Raw genomic sequence first — 19,735 nt, 5'->3', positions numbered from 1 at the left:
AAGAAAGTGATCTTTTTTGTTCCTCAGTCAAAGCTTTAACTATGAAAATATTTTCAAATGTCTTTGATGATGCATCACATACCCTCTTCCCCATTTAAAGAGTGCTTTAGTGCACAAGGGAGTAACTAAATACTTTGCATGCATTAAAACTTGTAGCCCTCAGAAAAAATCTGAAGTAAATTCTGTTACTCACATTTCACAGAGAGAATGGAGGCTTACAGAATGAAATATTTTGCTCAGCCTCACCAGCTGCTAAGGTAGCATTTCTAGCTGTTGAACCTTGAATTCCAAAGCTTGGGAATTCCAAAACCAGGACTTTTAACCATTACACCATGTGGTTCCTCTACTCTATTTTTTTTTTCAATACATAGAGAAAGGTTACACATCATGCCTTGTTCATTTCTTATTTTATAATTCTCCTCAAATTACACATGCAGTTATTATATCTTCATGGCTAGGTTACTAGTTTCTCATGGATAGGAACTCTCTCCTTTTTTGTGTAGGCCAAGGCACATCAGAGTTATTTGTCTCATTAGAACACAAATGACCCTTTCTTAATACCTAGTGATTAACACATTAACAAAGGTATGTTTCCTTTATGTAAATACACACACACACACACACACACACACACACACACACTATCCATGTGTGACTGTGTATAAGATCATGATCACATTCAGACCTATATCACAGATGTAAAATGAAACTCAAATTGCAATGAGCTTTTTCTTTGATATGTGTGTGTGATGAGGTCGTGGAGGTAGAGTGGAGGTCAGTCTGCATGTCCATCTCAGAAATCCTGGGAGGTCGTCAGGAGTTTTTGCCTGAGAATTCCTGGGACAAGTGTGGAGAGCATGCAGTCGGAGACCGGAACTCCATGTGCAGTGCACAAACTCAAGTCACTTCTGACCCCTTGACAAAGTTCTCTGAGAGGACTGACAGCTGTCCCCAGTATGGGCAAAGGGAGCCATGCGTGGGCTTCATTCTTTGCTGCTGGTGTGCATGTGGGCAGGGAGAGGCACTTGGGAGAGATCTGGCTTGGTACTGGTGTGCCTTCCTTGAAATTAGCTCTAACTCCTCATGAAAGCTCCTGGCTTCCTTTCAGGAAACAAGCTGAACGCTGTTGGACACAGTTCCACCTGAGCTCTGCAACCTCTTCAGAGCCAGGGCCAACAGCAGTGTCAGCAAGCACAAAGAGGCAGCTGCAGCAGCAAAGAAGAGACAAATGGCACTACTGAGTAGTGCCTGGGGTAGCTGAGGGAAGGGCTCCTGAGTGTCATCATTCTAGAAACCTCCATTCTTCCCAGCTTCTGTTTTGTCCCTCTTCTTGTTGTTTCCCATCTACCTCTCTGGCAGCACTTTCTTAGTCTTCTTTGATGGTTGCTTCCTCCTCTCTCAGACCTTCTAAATGTTGATGTGCCCTAGTGCCTAATCTTTGTTACTTCCTTAGGTAACCCCATCAAGTTCTGTGCTTTTAAATATCAATGGTATGTCTGTAATTCTCAAGTTAATAAGTCCCATCTCCCCACTCCCACCCTGAGCCAGACTTATATACTCATTTGTCTACTTCACACCTGTATGTAAATATCTACCAGAGATCTCAAACATAGCATATCCCAAAGTAAACAGAAACTTTTCCGTGATTCTTTTCTAATTCATTGTGTTGTACTACCATCCATCCACTTCTCTCATCTGTGAAATTCTCTCATCTGTGAAATGTGAATAACAAAATTTACTTCAGATTTCTGAAGAAATAGCATGCATACTAATCTGGACACTGGATTTTTTTTTCTCTCCTCATTTGTACAATCTCAAATCCTTTCAAATCTACCTCCACATTAATCTCTGCTCTGTCCCATTTTTTCCTCACTACATCTACCTTCTGGTTTCAGCTACCATCTTGTCTCACCTGACCTACTAGAATAACTTTCCTATTGACCTTCCAAGTCTTGTGTTCCCTCTAGGACATTTTTCCACAGGACATTCAGAGTACACTTTATAAAAGAAGAAATTTTCTTCTCTTTCTGCATTTAACCCATTGGTGACTTCTTAGTAACCTTACAAAATAAAATCTGAACTCCTTACCCTATTGAACATAGCCAGGCATAATCTGTCCATAGCCATTTTCTTTAACTCCATCTCAGGTAACTCTCCTAAACTCACACTACAATGTCCAGTCACTTGAGTCTTTCAATTTATGGTACAATCTCCATGTCTTCCTACTTGCTGTTCCCTCTATCTGAAATGCTCTTCATTTGGTTTCTCCATGGTTAGCACTTTCTCATCTTTTGGATCTCAGGTTAGATGCCATACCTTCAGAGGTCAACCAGGCAATCTAAAGTCAGAGGCCTCCAGTTCTTCTCTCCCACAGCATTATATTTTTTCCTTTTTGTCACTTCTCATAATTTTAAATCATATGTTCATTTGTTGTTTAATGTTTGTTTACTGCTCTAAATTCTGTCTACTTGGAGATTGAGCAGAGTATCTGATATGTAGTAGTCAATGAATATCTGTTGAATCTTATTGAATGAATGAATGTTCTTTAAAGGTACATGTAAGAGACCCTGGGGACCATGGAGTCACCTGAGACAGGAATTGGGGGCTTGACTCTGCGGGTTTCTTCAGACTTAGACTTGTAGTCAAAGACTGGAAAATTTTCTTCAGGTCTTGGTTCCTTATTTATAGGTTGTAACTTGGATGAGTAGGAGTGCTGTGTTCTTCCCAACATCATCAATATGACATGGCCCTTCTTGGAAATCATGTTAACTAACATGTTTTTACCTATGCATCTTATCCATATTATGCCATTTAATATGATTCCATAGTTAGATTTTGCTATCATTTCCTATATTACAGTTGAACAAACTAAGGCACAGAGAGGTTAAACAGCTTGCCCAAGATCACAGAGCTAGTAAGAGAGACACATAAGAACATGAATATGTATAATCTGATCTCAGAGTCTGCATTCTTGTTTTTTTTAGTTTTTTTCCTCTTTGAATTTATTTAAATTCAATATAGTTAACATATAGTGTAATTTTAGTTTCATAGGTAGAATTTAATGATTCATCAGTGAGCACATTCATTAATGAGCACATTCAGTGCTCATTCCATTCTGTACATTACTTAATTCCTATCACTCAGTTACCCCATCCCCCACAGCAACCCTCAGTTGTTTCATAGAGCTAAGAGTCTCTTATGGTTTATATCCCTCTCTGATTTTGTCTTATTTTATTTTTCCTTCCCTTTCCCTATGTTCATCTGTTTTGTTTCTTAAATTCCATGTATGAGAGAAATCATATGATAATTGTCTTTCTCTGACTGACTTATTTCACTTAGCATAATACCCTATAGTTCCATCCTTGTTGTTGCAAATGGCAAGATTTCATTCCTTTTGATTGCTGAGTAATATTCCATTATATATAAATACCACATTTTCTTTATCCATTCATCTGTGGATAGGTATCTGGGTTCTTTCCATAGTATGGCTATTGTGGATATTGCTGCGATAAACATTGGGGTGCCGGCACCTTCTTACACTACTGGTGAGAATGCAAACTAGTGAAACCACTCTAGAAAACAGTATGGAGGTTCCTCAAAAAATTAAAAAAAGACTTACCTTATGACCCAGAAATTGGACTACTAGGTATTTACTCCAAAGATTCAAATGCAGGGGCTGCATTCTTAAATTAACCTCTGACGTTCAACTACCCATGTAGCCCTACGCTGGCTCTCAAAGTGACCTCTTCAAATCCCGTAGATTTAAGTACCATCTATGTCCTGGCCATGCTTGCTTTATATCTCTGGCCCAGACTGCTCCCCTGCACTCCAGACTAATTTATCTTAACTACCCACAGGCATCTTTTCATAGGTAACAGCAACCTAACATTTCCAAAACTGAGTTTGTGCTTATCTCTATCCCCCACTTCCAAACCTGTCACTCCAGCAGCATCTCCTTCTCAGCAACGGTATCAGGGGTCATGAGATGTAAATATGTGTACATCCATACATGTGTCTTAGAGAGATGGCCTGAATTAGAAAATGGCATGATATTTCTTCTTTTCCTTGCTATTGTTTGATCTAACCTTCCCTTACTAAATCGTGGCATACCCAGGCAAGGACCAGGACATATATTATCCTGCATTCCTAGCATCAAATGCCTAGAAGGTGTTGAAAGGATCTTGTTGAATGAAGGAAAGAAAGAAGGAATGTTTTCTGTGAATGTTATCTATTTCTACTGCAGATAGTTTCCATTCTACTTCTTAATTTCTCAGGATGTTTTCTAAACTCCTCTAACTGGCCATTTTTCTTCTTCCCATGTTTCTAACCTAAGGGATGGGATATTAATGAAACTCTGTTTCCAAAAAGCATTTTCATTTCTCTTCGCTTTGTCATTTGCACCCTTGGATTTATGTGGAAAGGAATGCTTAATAATGAGGAAAAACCTATTTAGAAATGTAGTGTAATCATTCAGTGGTAGAGAAAAGAGTGATATATGAGCCATATAATTAGCAGTAATCTGTTTCATATTTATTTTTCTGGGCTGAAGTTCAGTTCCTCCTTGAAAAATTGAATGCAAGTAATAAGTCACACACACACAGCCTATGAATAGACATCCATCGTCATCCAAGGGAATTCAGCTAACATTTTCTCAAGATTATAAAAATAACTTTTAATTGTCTCAAATAAAATTTCCATTCTTAATAGCTTAATATTGCTTCATTTTTGTTGCTTTGTTTTCTAAGATATAGAACTCAGTTTATTTTTTATAAACTAATAAAAGAACAGTTCAGAAATTAGGTATATTCAATGTATGTACAAAGCCATGGATTTATTTAAACCTCAGAATTTACTAGGTAGAATTGACAAGGGAGCCAAGGGATGTGAGTGTTAACTGTATCTGGGATAAATGTTCAGTTTGGCTACGAGTGAATTACTTGGCCACTCTCTCTCTCCGCCTCTAAGAAATAAAAAGAAAAAGCCTCTGTTACAAGGTTTATGTAGGAATAAAATGAGGTAACAATGTCAGAGTGCTTCCAAAATTACAAAGGTCTGGAAGATAATAGTAAAGTGATGGCTTTATAATTAATTATTGTTATAATTGAAATAAGCAAAATGAAGTTATTTTTATCATGCTGAATAAATCAAAACAGCTATAATTTTATGCAGAAAATGGAAGAGATCCCACATTAGAATTTTAGTTGATTTTGTGTGCGTTCAGGTAATGAACTTGGCTTTTCCACGCACAGAACTGTAGCATTTAAAATGTGCCCTAAGTAGAAATATTTTAATGATTTCTCTTTAATGTTTTCATATATTCATGGAGATACACAAAATGATTTGTCTTCTACTGTATTTACTTTCTGTAAACCTAGCAATTACAATAATTTCATGGAGAGAGTATATCCTAAGATGATATTCTGCTATAAATCATAGTTCAATTGAGTCTGTGAATCATTCACGTTCCCATATTCCTTGTTGTACAGTTTCCCTCTGGTATCATAGGAAGATGAGAGAAGAAAGAACAAGTGAATGTAGAACCTTGTGGGAAATCTGAGTTTAAATTCCCATTACACAATTAACATTTTTAGGTGGGAGAGCCACAAAACCTTCCCAGACTCTAAAGTATGTCTTTAATATAAACAATAAGATCCTTTTTTTAAAGAAAATAAAGTCTTTCTTTTGTTTTATAACTTAGATAACTATACTATATATTGGAAAACAAGTGTCAATATTTTCCGATGTACAAAAATATCAACTTATAAGCTGAGACCATCTCAGATCTGCATCTGCAGACATGAATGGGACAGGATGGAGATTTTCGTGGGTGTGTGCTATTTCTCCATGTTCTGTATGGACACTGACATCTGTGAGCTCATTCACACTCACCCTGGGTACAAAAGCTCTAAGCACCCAGTATAGAGAGGATTGGATATAATGAGTTACTAAATAGAAAACCAGTTCATGCAAAGAGACCCAGCACTGGTCCATCACATCTTCAGTGTACTAGCTTGTCTGTGCTCTGGATGGGCTCCTCATTTGCAGTTACCAGATATGTTGGCTCTAAGAGTCACTTCATCTGCAGTTACTTCTTGCTTCATAGGACAAACATCGGGGCCAGGACTAACTGTCCACATTTCACTAACCATATTCTGAATTAGAAAAGTATTGGTTGTGTGCTCCCTCTGGACCAGGCATTGTGCTAGACCCAGAGGATTTTACTGTGAATAACAGAAACTTTCCTTGTTTTTAGGAGACTTACAGTCAGAGGTCTGCTTGTCCCAAGCTAGAATATACAACTTCATTTCAGCCTGAATTGCCAGAATGTTTGGTTTTTTAGACCAATATCAAAGGGTGCCCTTCACCATGGTGGATTTGGGCCCAGGCCCTCCTCCTTTTGGGAAATTCAGTCCTGTCAGAGTCCTTGGGAAGTTTGTAGTTGATACCAATTTGATTTTCATAATATCGTGAAGAATTCTTATAAATTAAGTACAATATTTATAAGACCAGCAAGATGACTTTGAATGAGAATTTGAGCAATGAATTGCAATTGCACATCATCTGGAATTTAAAAACAATTCCCTATAGTGCAAATTTACCCCATAAATTTGGGCTTCTATTTTTGCCAGCGTGTGAAACTATTGGATTGTTTATGAATACCGTTACAAGGAGAGGTTAATCACAAAAGCCTAACACATCTGTTGACATTCTTATACTATAAAAATTTAAATGGCATGCAGTCCAGAATGAGCCTGTGTGAAAAAGATATGGATAAATAATAGTCCATTTTGCTGGTTTAAGCTGGTTTGGCTCACTATTTTCTCATTTTTCTTCTGCCTCCTTCCACAACCCAGCTCTCCCCCGGGAAATAACTTCCAAAGAAAATCTAATTGGAGAATTCCCTTTGGCCTTGTTGGGTGGTTTTTAAAATGCCTTGTTGGGTGGTTTTTAAAATGCAAAGTCCTTGGTGGTTTGGTGGCTCAGTTGGTTAAGTGTCTGCCTTCAGCTCAGGCCATGATTCCAGGGTCGTGGGATTGAGTCCCACATCAGGCTCCCTGCTCAGCAAGGAGTCTGCTTCTCCGCCTCCCTCTGGCCCTCCCTCGGCTTGCGCTGTTCCTTGCTCATTCTCTGTCTCTCAAATAAATAAAATCTCTTAAAAAATAAAATGTAAAGTCATAGTTTACTTCCCTCTCTATGTGCTGTATTGATTAAAAGCCCAAGAGGAGGCAAAAGTTTTGGGCCAAAGAACACAGTCCTTTGAAAAAGCCTTTTCTGACACTGACCCAGAGTCAAGACTCACGTCAAGTCCCTCCTTCTGCACCACCACCAATTTTTGGCTTTTGCCTGGTTCGTTGAAAGCATCTCTTCTCTCTGATTTTGCTGCAGCTCTCCTCCCTTACATTATTTTCTCCATGCAGCAGCCATAGTGATCTTTGAAAGCCTAAATCAAAATGACTTCCCAGTGTTCCTAAAATAGGATCCAATTGTCCTGTTGGGGCTGGTAAAGCACTGCACAGACTGACTCCTCTCACCTTTTTAGCCTCTTATGCTAATTTTCATGATGTATACACTCCAGCCACCCTGCTCTCCTTATTGCCCTTAGAACATCAGACACACCAAGCAATTTCCCAGCTTAGGGTCTTTGTACCTAGATCACTCATCCCATGCTTTTTCCCAGCCCTGGCTCTTTTGTGTCTCAAATTTGTATGTGCTCTTTGCAGAGGAGCCTTTTATGAACCCCTTGCCCAAAGTAGTGTGTGACCCCATCCCTATAACTTCTCCCATTATCTTTGTTATCTTCAGAACATTCATCAGTACCTGAATTCATCCCTTTCTTTTAAACTTTTTTTTGCCTATTTCTTTTTTTGCTTGTAAGTTTGCAGAATGTAAATGCCATTCATATCTCTTTTGTTCACAGCTGGGTCTCCAGTGCCTGACACACAGTGGTATATTTTTTGAATGACCAGATGCACATGTAAGGACCCAATTTTTTGCTGAAGAATGCCCCAAATCTTAAACTCCATATAGGTTCATGTGTTCTAAGTTCCAATTCAATTTAAACCATAGGAGACTTGGATATACTTTTCAATTTAGTTTCTTTTTTCTGTTACAGTCCTCTCTAATAAATAGTGACATTATCTTTGTGAAGTTGCATGCCCCATGGGAAGTGCTTGGAAGATATGCAGAACAAATGAATGTAAGAATGCCTTTCAGGTAGGTGTAAATATGTATTTCCCTACTCTCTGCTGCTTCCCTGTAAAACTAATATGCTCCTCTCTTGAAACAAATAAAACTGAAATGCAGACTGGAATAGTATTGGAGAGGATTCTTAAAATATTTAGGAAATGTGTAAGTCTTCATGACTTCTAATGACTTCATGACTTTTTGTGAAAATTCCTGGCTAATTCAGTCCTTAGTAGGTAGATATGTCAAGTGCCTGTGAGAAAGAAGCATTTTTCAAGTAGGATTTTCATTTCCAAAATGCCATTTTCAGAAGCCCTGTGTGTTGCTGCTTTGAATGGCCATACTCTAGACATCAATGGTGCAGGTCTTTACTGACATTCAAATCTGGTTCCAATAAAGCAAGTTCAAGAAATTTCATAAAAATGTGATACACTTTTGAAATAATTTTTAAATTTTTAAATTTTAAAAAAGTCAGGTCATAAATACTGTACAAGCACAAGCATTGGTATTTTTCCCAAGGGTAATTAGATAATAGTTTATGTGGATTGTTTAGTTATTTAAAGGATTAATTTACCTTCATCTCATAGTGAATATTCATATTTTCCATAAAGATTAAGGAAAAGTGATCTGCATTTGCTGAAGTATTAAACTTGAAATTATAAATGCCAAGATATGTGGGAAGTAAATAATGGAATCATCTAAAGGAGATGGAGGCATTTAGTACCAAGGACAGTTCTAGTGGGAATAAAGAATTAAATACTTTTGATTCACAATTTGCACATAAGAGCAAGTCAGTTGACAGAAACCAGGCAAACTGGTGCCAATTCTAAAATATACCTCTTAATAAGCTGTGGAAAATTATAGAGACAGGCGCTAGGGACACATTTAGAGAAGGGCAATTTCCATTCAGAGGTCTGTAATGTGTCTCCCTGGTGTATCTTATTTTCTTTGTTTATTGGCCTTTATATTCTAATACCAAGTCAAAATACAGGCTGGGATTTCTAGCATCTGTTTATGTTGAGGCAAAATTCTCAAGGGAATTGAGATAACCATAGTTCTGAACTTTTGATTTACTTTTGTATTTAAAATGTAACAAAGAAATCTGAGAACCCAAGAATTAAAAAATATATAAAATCACTTGAGTCATTTATCAATTTAGTTTCCATTGAAACTTATTTACTATAGTTATAATTAAAGCCAGTTATTTATCAATGCTATAACTGTCCACTATGGATTAATGCTATATTACACATAAAAGCCAAAAGGAAAATGAAATCTGTGCTTAGATACAGTCACATATATCAGACCAACATCTTATAGCCAACAATCAAAAGTCTACATTCTGATGTAAGTGTGATAGTAAAACTTAGTGAAATTGATACATTTCCCTCCGAGCAATCTCACAAAACCTTCCTCCAGAACACACTTTTCAAGCCAAGAACCTAAGCAGATTGTACAAACTTGAGGAGTGTTAGCGCACAGCAAGTTCCTGGAAGCACATCATATATGAAGGGCCTGACTGTATTATAGCTAACACTCCTATATGTTCATTACATAGCAAGGAAGTGCTGCCTTCAAGCAACATTAATACTTCCCTTATTAAGAGAATGTGATCCAGGGAATAAATGATAATCACAATAACTATGAATAATGTTCTTTTTAAATGTAGGTGTTTCTGCAGGACAGTTTTAGGAGACAATACTGTTTATGTGTGGACACTAATTGCTCTCATAAATATTGATGTGATTTTACCTAAACATAGCTTCACTAGCTACAACCTGATACACTTAAAGTGTGTGCTATTATTTTATCCAGTGTTTCAGATAAATAACTGTAGCCTAAGAAGATCTATGTAATCCAAAGGAGGAATTTTTCTGCCATATCACTTCAACAAAATGTACAAATATCAGTTTGGCTACATGTAGATGCCTCAAAGAATGTTATGTGTATTTATTTTTTTTCTGTAGATTACACTTTTGAATCCCAGGTTTAGTCTTCTTGGATTTTTATTCCTATAATGTTTGAAACAAAGTTGAAGAATAATTTTCTTATGGGAAGTTGTAAACAAAATTTGCTTCTTAAGTACCTATATGTCCATGGATATGGACTCTTTTTAATTGACTAATTTTAGGGCATTTTTAAGTTTATAGAAATTTGAGTTGATAGTACAGTGTTCCCATATATCCTTTCTCACCCCATTCATAGTTTCCTTATTGTTACCATGTTGCATTAATGTGGTATATTTGTTACAATTAATGGACCAATGTTGATGTATTATTATTATTATCTGAAGTCTATAGTTTAGTTTAGGGTTCACTCTTTGAGTTGTATAGTTCTGTGGGTCTTGAGAAATCCATAATATCATGTATCCACCGTTATGTATCACACAGAATGATTTCACTGCCCTAATTTCATCTGTCCATCCCTTGTGCTGCCCACCCCAGAACAAACCCCTAACAACCACTGCTTCTTATTGTCTCCATTGTTTTACCTATTAAAAACATGAATATATTTTTAAGTTTTCACAGATATACAAAGAAAGTTATATGTAGACTTCCCATTTTCCATAAGTGAGAGAGCTCAGTATTAGAATACATATAAACCACATCAGTTTCATTACTACTCCATTGGTAGAAGCCCAAACTATGGAAAGGCTGACTGCAATTTTTTTAAAATATCTAAACCATACACTCCCCATTCAAATTACATCCTAAATTTTAATCTGTAATGCTTTAAAAATGTAGATATAAAGAAGTACAACACGTCCTTAACAGTCTCACATTTTTTTATAATTTTTTAATTTTTTTATTAACATATAATGTATTATTAACCCTAGGGGTACAGATCTGTGAATTGCCAGGTTTACACACTTCACAGCACTCACCATAGCACATACTTTCCCCAATGTCCATAACTCCACCACGCTCTCCTGATCCCCCCTCCCCCCGGCAACCCTCAGTTTGTTTTGTGAGATTAAGAGTCTCTTACGGTTTGTCTCAGTCTCACTTTTAATAGAGTCTCACTTTTAACAGATTTTTTCCAAGATTCTTTGTTTTATCTATTTAACTCACCTATATTAGGGCCAGTGTTTAGGTAATATTCACTAGTGTGGTTATTTGCAGCAGGATGTTGATCCTGATTAGTGTTCTTCCCATACTGGTTGTAAAATACACCTTTTTATATTACCCTGCCTATATCAAAGGAGAGAAGGGTTCTGTAAACTAAAGTGCTCTGTAAATATTAGTTAATATAATAGTATGTCCATTAAATTGTACATGTTGCCAGCCAGCTGGCAATCTATTTCTTCATTCCTTGAAAAAAAGCTGACCTCAGCTAAATTCATACAAATACCAATTGCTCCAAATCATTGCTCTGCACTGGCTATGTAGGTAAGGAATGACCAAAAAAAAAAAAAAAAAAAAAAAAAAAAATTATGATAATGAGATGAAGAAATATCAATGGACAGTATTTCATAAGATTTCATGACTCAAATGCATGCCCTATGTTCCCACTACATTTCTCACTGTTAATCTCTTTTTAGTTTTTTCTTCTTCACCTCTTACAGGCTTCTATCTTCAATCTCCTTTCCTTCCTTGCTAGTTCAAACTGTAACTGACGATGGGTTTTCTTCTCGACTGGCTTCATTTTTGCTGTTCTTCCAGGAGAAAAATCTATTACCTGCCCCGCCGGTACAAGTTCATGAGCAGGTTAGTAGCATGCTCTGTCATGATGTGTTTGATATGTTGGCCTGTTTGTTCCAACAATGACAAGGAATACAGCAGGGGAGGATGGGCCTTTGTCCCATGGGAAAAGTGGTTGCCATGGGCAATCCAAAAATTGCTATTTCAGGTTAGCCTGAAAAGAAAAAAGCAAGATGGAAATGTTTCTCTCAGAATCTTTCCTATGATTTCTCCACACTCGGAAGGACAGAATTTATCTGCAGTTGTGTTGGGGCTGTTTTTTGTCTTTAGCCTATTCTATTAGATAAATTACCAAAAAACCCAGATGTTCAGCACATCTTTGGTCTGAAAGTTATTTTTTTCTACACAATCCCACCCTCCACCATAAGTAACTTGAAATCTTGAAGTATAGATAATCAACATCTCAAAAAGCTGATAGCTGTCTAGCCCACCCCCCATGGGTGTGGCCCTCCTATGTTAGTAACATTTTGTTAATAAAGTATGCAGATGTATTACCTTATCAGAAGCCCTTCCTACCTTTTTTTTTCTTTTAGCCTCCCCAACCCACCCAAAATTCTACTGGCTAAGATTACCTTTAATGTACTATGTATCTTTCTAAAGTTTGTTTCTTAATTTTTTGAGATGTTAGGGAGCAAGGGGAAAGCATCAATGATGTCCTATAATTCTATTCTATTGTGATCACTGGAAATCTAATTTTAAAATTTTAATTGGTCTTATGTGATCATTTACCCTGAGCTGAGCTAATGGTTAAATTTGGAGACCATTGCATTTTTCTGAAAATCTTTTTTTTTCAGTTCTGTGAGAATTAAGATTCAGGTTTGCTCTGTTTATGTGCTGTGCAGAATATAAGAGTAATTGACATATTCTAGTGGGTTTACTCAAATACACGTACACTCAATAAAGTATGATATAAGAATTGACATCCAAAGAAACCAAGATGTGTTTTCCAAAATTTCCCTGTGCAATACCTTTACTTATCAGTGCTCTTTGCTTAGACTGTAGCCATGGCATTTGGATTCACCATGATTTAAATCACCAATGATTTAGATTAGTCCCTTGTCATATAATGACCCTCTATAAAATCCTAAGATAACACATTAGCCTGTATCAGTAGTCCTCCATAGTTTTCAAACTTTAACCAGCATCAGAATAACCTGGAGGGCTTATTAAAACACAAGATTGCTAGACCTGTCCTCTAATCTATGGTGTTGATGTCCATCTCTCCATCTGGATAGTATGTAAAGGCAAGGATGGCTTATCCAATTCTATATTTCCGGTACCTAGCACATAATAGGTGGGGTGAATGGGCAAATGAATCTCTACACATGTGAGAAGATTTGAATGAGGAAAAAGGAGGTCACAAAGAAAAGCATAGAAAAACCAGTGTGCCTGCATTGTCAGACACAGACTTGGAACTGAAACATTTGTCCTCACTATGGAGGAGGGGTGAGCAATGAGGGCTTGAAAGAAAATGGTGGTAAAAGGAACCATAAATCTCAAACTTGGATTGGACATCAAATGTCATCAAGTTCAGCCATTCAGCAGATACCTGAACCTCTGCTAAATGGTCAACCAGCTCATGTTTGAACATCTGTGAGATAGGGAATTTCAGAACACAACTGTGGGTACCTGACTTTTAGGAAATTCTTCCTTAAAATAAGCCATAATCTCTCTGTCCCTTCAGTTTTTACTCCAAAGAACATCCAGATTACAGTTCTCCCTGGATAGATGAAAAATAATCTACAGAGCAAAAAGGCAAAATGTATGAGAAAGATTGTGAAATTATAGGAAAAAGACTTAGCAAGTATTTGGAAATTGAGAGAGGGGGGAGAGAAAGAGGTTTCCATATCTAAGGAATTGGAAAAATGTCGAAGGTAAAAGGAGAGTGGAAATTCAGAAGAGACATGGCTATGGTGAGAAAGATGATGATTTTTGTTTTAATAATCCTGTATTATAACTCACAGTAGGTCTTTGACACATAGGTGTCCTGAGACCCTCTGGAAATGATGGCAAAGCAATTGAGAAAAACAAGGCTATTGATGGCAAAGCAATTGAGAGCAAGGCTAGAGAATCCAATTTGGGAGTCTGAAGTATAGAAGTCATGACTTGAGCAAGAGGACTGGATAGCGTTCCCCAGGGAAGGACTAAAATGCAAAAAGAAGGCCAATGGCAAGTCCTTGGAAAATCTCGTTAAGAAGGCAGGAGGAGATGGAAGGAAGATGAAAAATAATAATTTAAGAAGGAGGCAACCTAAGGGAGGACAATGTCTAGGGGACCAGGAAAGAGTTCCCATAATAATGGGTGTTCTTCAACTTCTGATGGAGGCTGAGAGATGAGAATCGATTTTTAATATTTAGAAGTTAGTGATAACTGCCATGATAGCAGTCTCCATGAGAAATGGCTCTCAAAGTTGAGTGGACCTCAGGATTATCTTCAGGGTTTTTTAGTACTCCGCTTATCTAGCCCATTCCACGAGTTTCTGAGGTGAGGCACAATATTTTGCACCTCTATCAAGATCCTAAGTGATGCTAATGTTGCTAATCTGGGACTAGTAGTGAGAATGAGGACTGCAGAGAGGAGGGTAATAGAAACCAAATTACAGCTGGTGGGGAATGGAAGGCCCTGATGAATTAGAGGCAGTGAGGGTTCAATACTACCCTCATAAATTTTGAGACAGAGGAAAATAGAGAAGGGACAGGCTTAAGAACAGTAGCCAAGAGAAAGGAAGCAGAGGAGAGGAGACTGTGTGACAAGGGACCAATCACATATTCTCCATGAGCTGCAGAGTGGTTTTGAGTGAGTAGGAGTTTGGGAAATCCTTGTTTCTTGAACTGAAAGTACAATTTACTGAACAGTCATCTTTGGCCTGAAAAAGTCAAGCCATAAGAGTGCATAAATCATAACTATAAAAGAATTTGGGCATTGGAAGTCACTGGAAGACTCAGACGAATGAAGGGAAAAGAAATCCTAACTAACTGTGGTAGTATGACCCATCAATTCAGATTGCCTTCTAAGACATTCATTGCTTGCCACATCACTGTAGTGGTATACCTTAGTGAAGCCCAATGTTCGATGTCATTTTTAAAGTGCAGTTTGTCAGAAATTTTGGTATCTATTTTAAGTCTTGTTTCACCTCAGGACAGATTTAGACAATGGAAAGTATCTCTTTGTAGACAGCTCTGATAGACCAAATTGAAGGGCATATCTATATCTGGCTGTCCTGGTTGTACACTAGTAATAAAACATTGACTCAGTATTCTAAAATTCTCTTGTCATACTAAATATGGATATTCAATTTAGGTTTTAGTTTCATCCACTTAAATAATAATTTCATTACTTTGCAAAAGCCTCCCTAAAACAAGCTTATCTCCTTTAAAGCCAAGGGAAATTATATTATAAAATTTCTGAGCAGGCAGAGACATAAAGCATCTTTTCACAAATATCTTTATTTTTGAGAATCACCTGACTCCCATAAAATACACTCATGTAGTTCAGATTTATATTTTTCGATTATATGCTATTTTCATCATGTACTTGGTCCATTAAATGCTCCTTTGACTCTTTGAGAAGATTTATAGGCCTTATAAATTGTCTATCCAATAAAGAGAGGGAATTTATCATCCGTCTTTTGCCCCCCTCCCCCTTTTTTTGCCTTTGCCAAATACTGCAAATATAGTCAGTAGAAGATGTGATTACAAAGGAACAAATTAGATTATGGTCAGTGGTTTGTAGCTAACGTCTCATTACTTCTCATTCCTTTCCATCCACTCCCCCATATGCACCTACCTCATGTTATCCTTTGTAGTCATTTGGCAAAATGTCTGCTGCCCCTGCTACATGATACATTCAGTGCAGTTGCAGTCTTATCAGTTTCATATACAGGTAAATGACAAAATGACTTGTATTTTCCATCCTAGTATTTAAAAATTAATATATGTAAATATTCCAAAGCCTTTGCAATCTGCTATGAGATATTTAGGTTGCGCCCCAGTTAGTAGCCTTGTGACCTAAAAGAATCCTAACTCCTATCCAAGGAGAGGCTATAAATATAGGAGACTTGGCTCTCAGAAGAGGAAAAAGAAATTCAAGGCTCCTGCTGTCTAACTGTTATCAGTCCAGGAGGGCTTCATTTATTACAATATAGGGCTCTGTGTGGTGCCTCCACTTTAAAAAAAAAAAAAAGAAGAAGAAAAGAAAGAAAGAAAGAAAGAAAGAAAGAAAGAAAGAAAGAAAGAAAGAAAGAAAGAAAGAAAGAAAGAAAGAAAGAAAAGTTTATCTGTATGTTCCCTCTAGGTATATCATCCCTGAAAGTGTAATCTGTTAGAAATGTGATGCTATTATACTATTCTGGTCTGGGGAAAAGCAGGTGTCTCTGAAGTAGCCTATTTAATTTAATTTAGCCTAATTAAGTTGTCAGTACAAACTCCCTCCTGGGTCCTGGTGGCTCAAGGGAAAGACCTTGGTCTTCTTCAGGGTATACCCACAGCATCCAGGTTGGGGCTCTGCACATAGCAGGTAATTTATAAAGGCGCCTACTGATGGCTTAGTATGTGGGGAGTGAAGCCCTTTGGCATGTGGCCTTTAATTATCACCACTCCTAAGGTGAATAGGATAGTCTTCCCTTGGCAGCTGGGAGAACCAAGGATCAAAGAGGTTCAAGCAGCACCTTCCCACAGCACATTTCCAAGGCACAGCCTGGGTAGGTGCAGCACACCAGAATGGGCAGTCTGTGCCCATCTGCCTGTGCTGGGCTGCCAACTCTTTCCAGCCATGCCGGATCTGACCTGTCATGAGCCAGAACTTGGCAGGGGTGGGGTGGTGGTGGCTGAACTTACTGTAATAACAACTTTCTATAAAAATACCCGTCTTTTAGTCCAGATACTTGCTTGACAAGTTAAGGCTAGAAATGCCCAAGTGGATGACTGATCCATTGTCTCCTTACTGATTTGCCTATATATTCTATAAGAGGGATTTTGCTCAATAAATGGCAGAAATAGAACAGTGACAATGTGTCCAACCAAAATCAATACTAAATCAATAAGTCAACATTTTCTCTTTGCTTTTCCCAGTCAGTGAAGACTTTATTAAGTATGCCCAATTCCTATATTTAAGAGACAAATTGGATACTTTCTAGTTAGTTGGTTCCTCAACTCTGTAACTTAAGAGAATTTCAGGATTGCCTCTTTAGGGAAGTTTATTAGATGGAGATGGGGGCACAGACCTCAATATAGAAGTGAGAATCTTAGTTCTTGAATTCCCATTGATAACTCTACATAAGAGTTTATCATCCTCATCATCTTCTTCATCCTAGACACCACCACTGAACTGAGCATTTTGTACATATAAGGCAATGAGCAGACACCTGATATTTGTTATCTTGTGTAAGTTCTCACCACTGACTCATGAAACAGGTGCATTCACTCAAAGAGGTTTAGTCACTTACCCAGCATAGCACTCATCACTAGAGAGATGTACAACAAATTGTGAACCTACTTCAACTTCAGAGTCCTTCATCTGTATGAAAGGTTATCCATTATATTGTGAAAAGGAAAGCTCTCTATTAACTAAGTTTGTTTAGGATATAGCCAAGATACTATTGCCCAAATCACCAGCAACATGTAGTATCTAAAAAACAGCAGAATCAGAAACCCAACGTGGGTCTCATGCTTTCTAGCCTGGTGGTTCTTGCACTATGTGTTTTTATCTTGCACTGTTGAAGAGGATCCTCAGCAATTCCTAAGTAGCAAGTTTGGTATGAGAGTATTTGTTGAAGAGTGGCCAATAGTCATCCAGCCACAGAGAAGCAGATCCTTGTTCCCAGAGCCACTGGACTGGCAGGTGGAGTAGCATGTGGAGTGTTAGCCTCAGCATAGGGAGCCTGACCAGCCATGGCCAGGTCTCAAGGAGAAGATCAGATCAAGACTGTTTTCAGAGGTGTATTAAATTCCTATTGCTCTTGTAACAGATTCCTGCAAATTTAGCTGCATAAAACAACACAAATTTATCATCTTATAATTTTGCAGGTCAGTAGTCTAGGGGAAGAGGCTTAATTGATTTCTCTGCTCAGGGTCTCTCAAGGCTAATGTCAAGGTGTTGGTTGGCTAAGGCTCTTCTTGAGGCCATGAGGGAGAATAATCTTTAGACTTGTTCAGGTTGCTGGCACAATTCAGTTCTGTGCAGATTCTTTAGGACTCTTAGACAAAGGTCATTTTCAGCTTCTAGAGGCTGTTTGCACTCCCTGGCTGCCGGCTTTGCTATGTCTAGATAGAGAAAAATCTCTCCTTTTATTTATTTTTCTATTTAAAATCAATTTAATTAACATACAGTGTATTATTAGTTTCAGGGGTAAAATTTAGTCATTTATCAGTGACTTACAACATGCAGTGCTCATTACATCAAGTGCCCTCCTTAATGCCCATCATCCAGTCCCTGTTCCCCCACCCACCTTCTTTCCAGAAATCCTGTTTATTTCCTAGAGTTTAGAGTCTCTTATAGTTTGTCCCTGTCTCTGATTTTATCTTGTTTTATTTTTCCCTCCCTTTCCCTGTGTTCACCTGTTTTGTTTTTTAAGTTCCGCACATGAATGAAATCATGTATTTGTCTTTGACTGACTGACTTCACTTAGCTAGAGGGTATTATGCTAAGCAAAGTTGTCTCCTTTTAAATGGCTCATATGATGAAGTTGGGTCCACCTGAGTAATCCAGGATGCTCTCCCTCTCCAAAGGTCTATAAACTTGCTTACATCTGCAAAGTCCCTTTGCTGTGTTGCATGACATATTCACAGGTTCCAGTGATTAGGATACACACATCTTTCAGGAGCTATTCTGCCAAACAGAAGAGGGTACAAACTGCTGACCACATTTGAGTATTTGTTTCTGTCATTTTGAAGAGCAAGCAGCATGGACCAGCATATGTGGTAGAACCTGTACAGTCCATGATTTGTCCTCCTGCTTCTCCTCAGGCTACCCCACTGAAGGCCTATTCACCTACCCCAACCCTCAGCCAGTGTCTCAGGGGTTTTGTATTTAAGATATTTTTTGAATATCTTTTTTTCCACCATAGTGTTTTAAAAGCCCAGGTCCTCTGCTTTCCATCACTTTTATATTAGCCTCCCTGGTCCTTAAGAAGTTGCTAATGACACTGCTTTCAGGGCAGTTTCTCCAAAGCATTGCATGCACACCATGTGTAGGCTTCCTAACAACATCAGCAAGGTGGTTGATGATGATGATTAGTACATTTTAAAATAAGGTTTAAACAGGTGAGTGATTCCTGGAAGATCACACAGCTGATAAGCAACAGAGCCAGGGTTTAAGCACCCCATTTCCACACCCCAGCTTCTTTTAGGAGCATCCCTTCTCTTCCCTCCACTTCTGGTCCCTCCTCATTTTCCAATGAATCATTTTCATTACCCTGTTCCACTCTCTTCTCACCATCTCCACATTTCATTTAAATTGTGGTGCTGTAAGCTGTTGCCGAAAGCTGCCATTTCATTCCCATAGAGTATTGATGCCTGCTTTTTCACAGCTTTATTTGTTTTTATCCACACTGAGCACTGTACCCAACTGGATTTAATTCATAGTCATGGCACGCAGAGCCCAGATTCTGTAAGAACGTGAACCTTGCAAAGTGTAATCCGATTAGTGCTGCAGACTGGAGATGTGTGGGAGTAAAAGCTCTATTATGAAAAGCTCTGGGCCAATGTCCTCTTTCTTGAATGAGTTTAAAGGCAATCAGATGAAATAAAGCCAGGAGTTATGGGGAAGACCACCAGCTTAGCCTAGGAAGTACAATTTATGAGTCAATTTAAGGACTAAATCATTGAACTTAGATAAGTTGTAGATGCTAGTGA

General features: G+C 38.0%; 1 protein-coding gene across 1 annotated transcript in view; it reads left to right on the top strand.

Annotated features, from left to right (window-relative positions):
* The window catches only part of LOC111142315 (anoctamin 4), a 238,137-nt gene that overhangs the window by 67,028 nt on the left and 151,374 nt on the right, over positions 1–19,735 (top strand). The window contains exons 5-6 of the mRNA XM_022495363.1: positions 8,114–8,214; positions 11,847–11,891. Coding sequence (XP_022351071.1) covers positions 8,114–8,214; positions 11,847–11,891 — 146 coding nt within the window. The remainder of the gene's footprint in view (positions 1–8,113; positions 8,215–11,846; positions 11,892–19,735) is intronic.

Source organism: Enhydra lutris, unplaced genomic scaffold (assembly GCF_002288905.1).
Source record: "Enhydra lutris kenyoni isolate GAN:26980312 unplaced genomic scaffold, ASM228890v2 scaffoldscaffold7, whole genome shotgun sequence".
NCBI classification, from domain to species: Eukaryota; Metazoa; Chordata; class Mammalia; order Carnivora; family Mustelidae; genus Enhydra; species Enhydra lutris.
The sequence above is the reverse complement of the archived record's forward strand: the minus strand, read 5'-3'. Positions and strand labels throughout refer to the sequence as shown.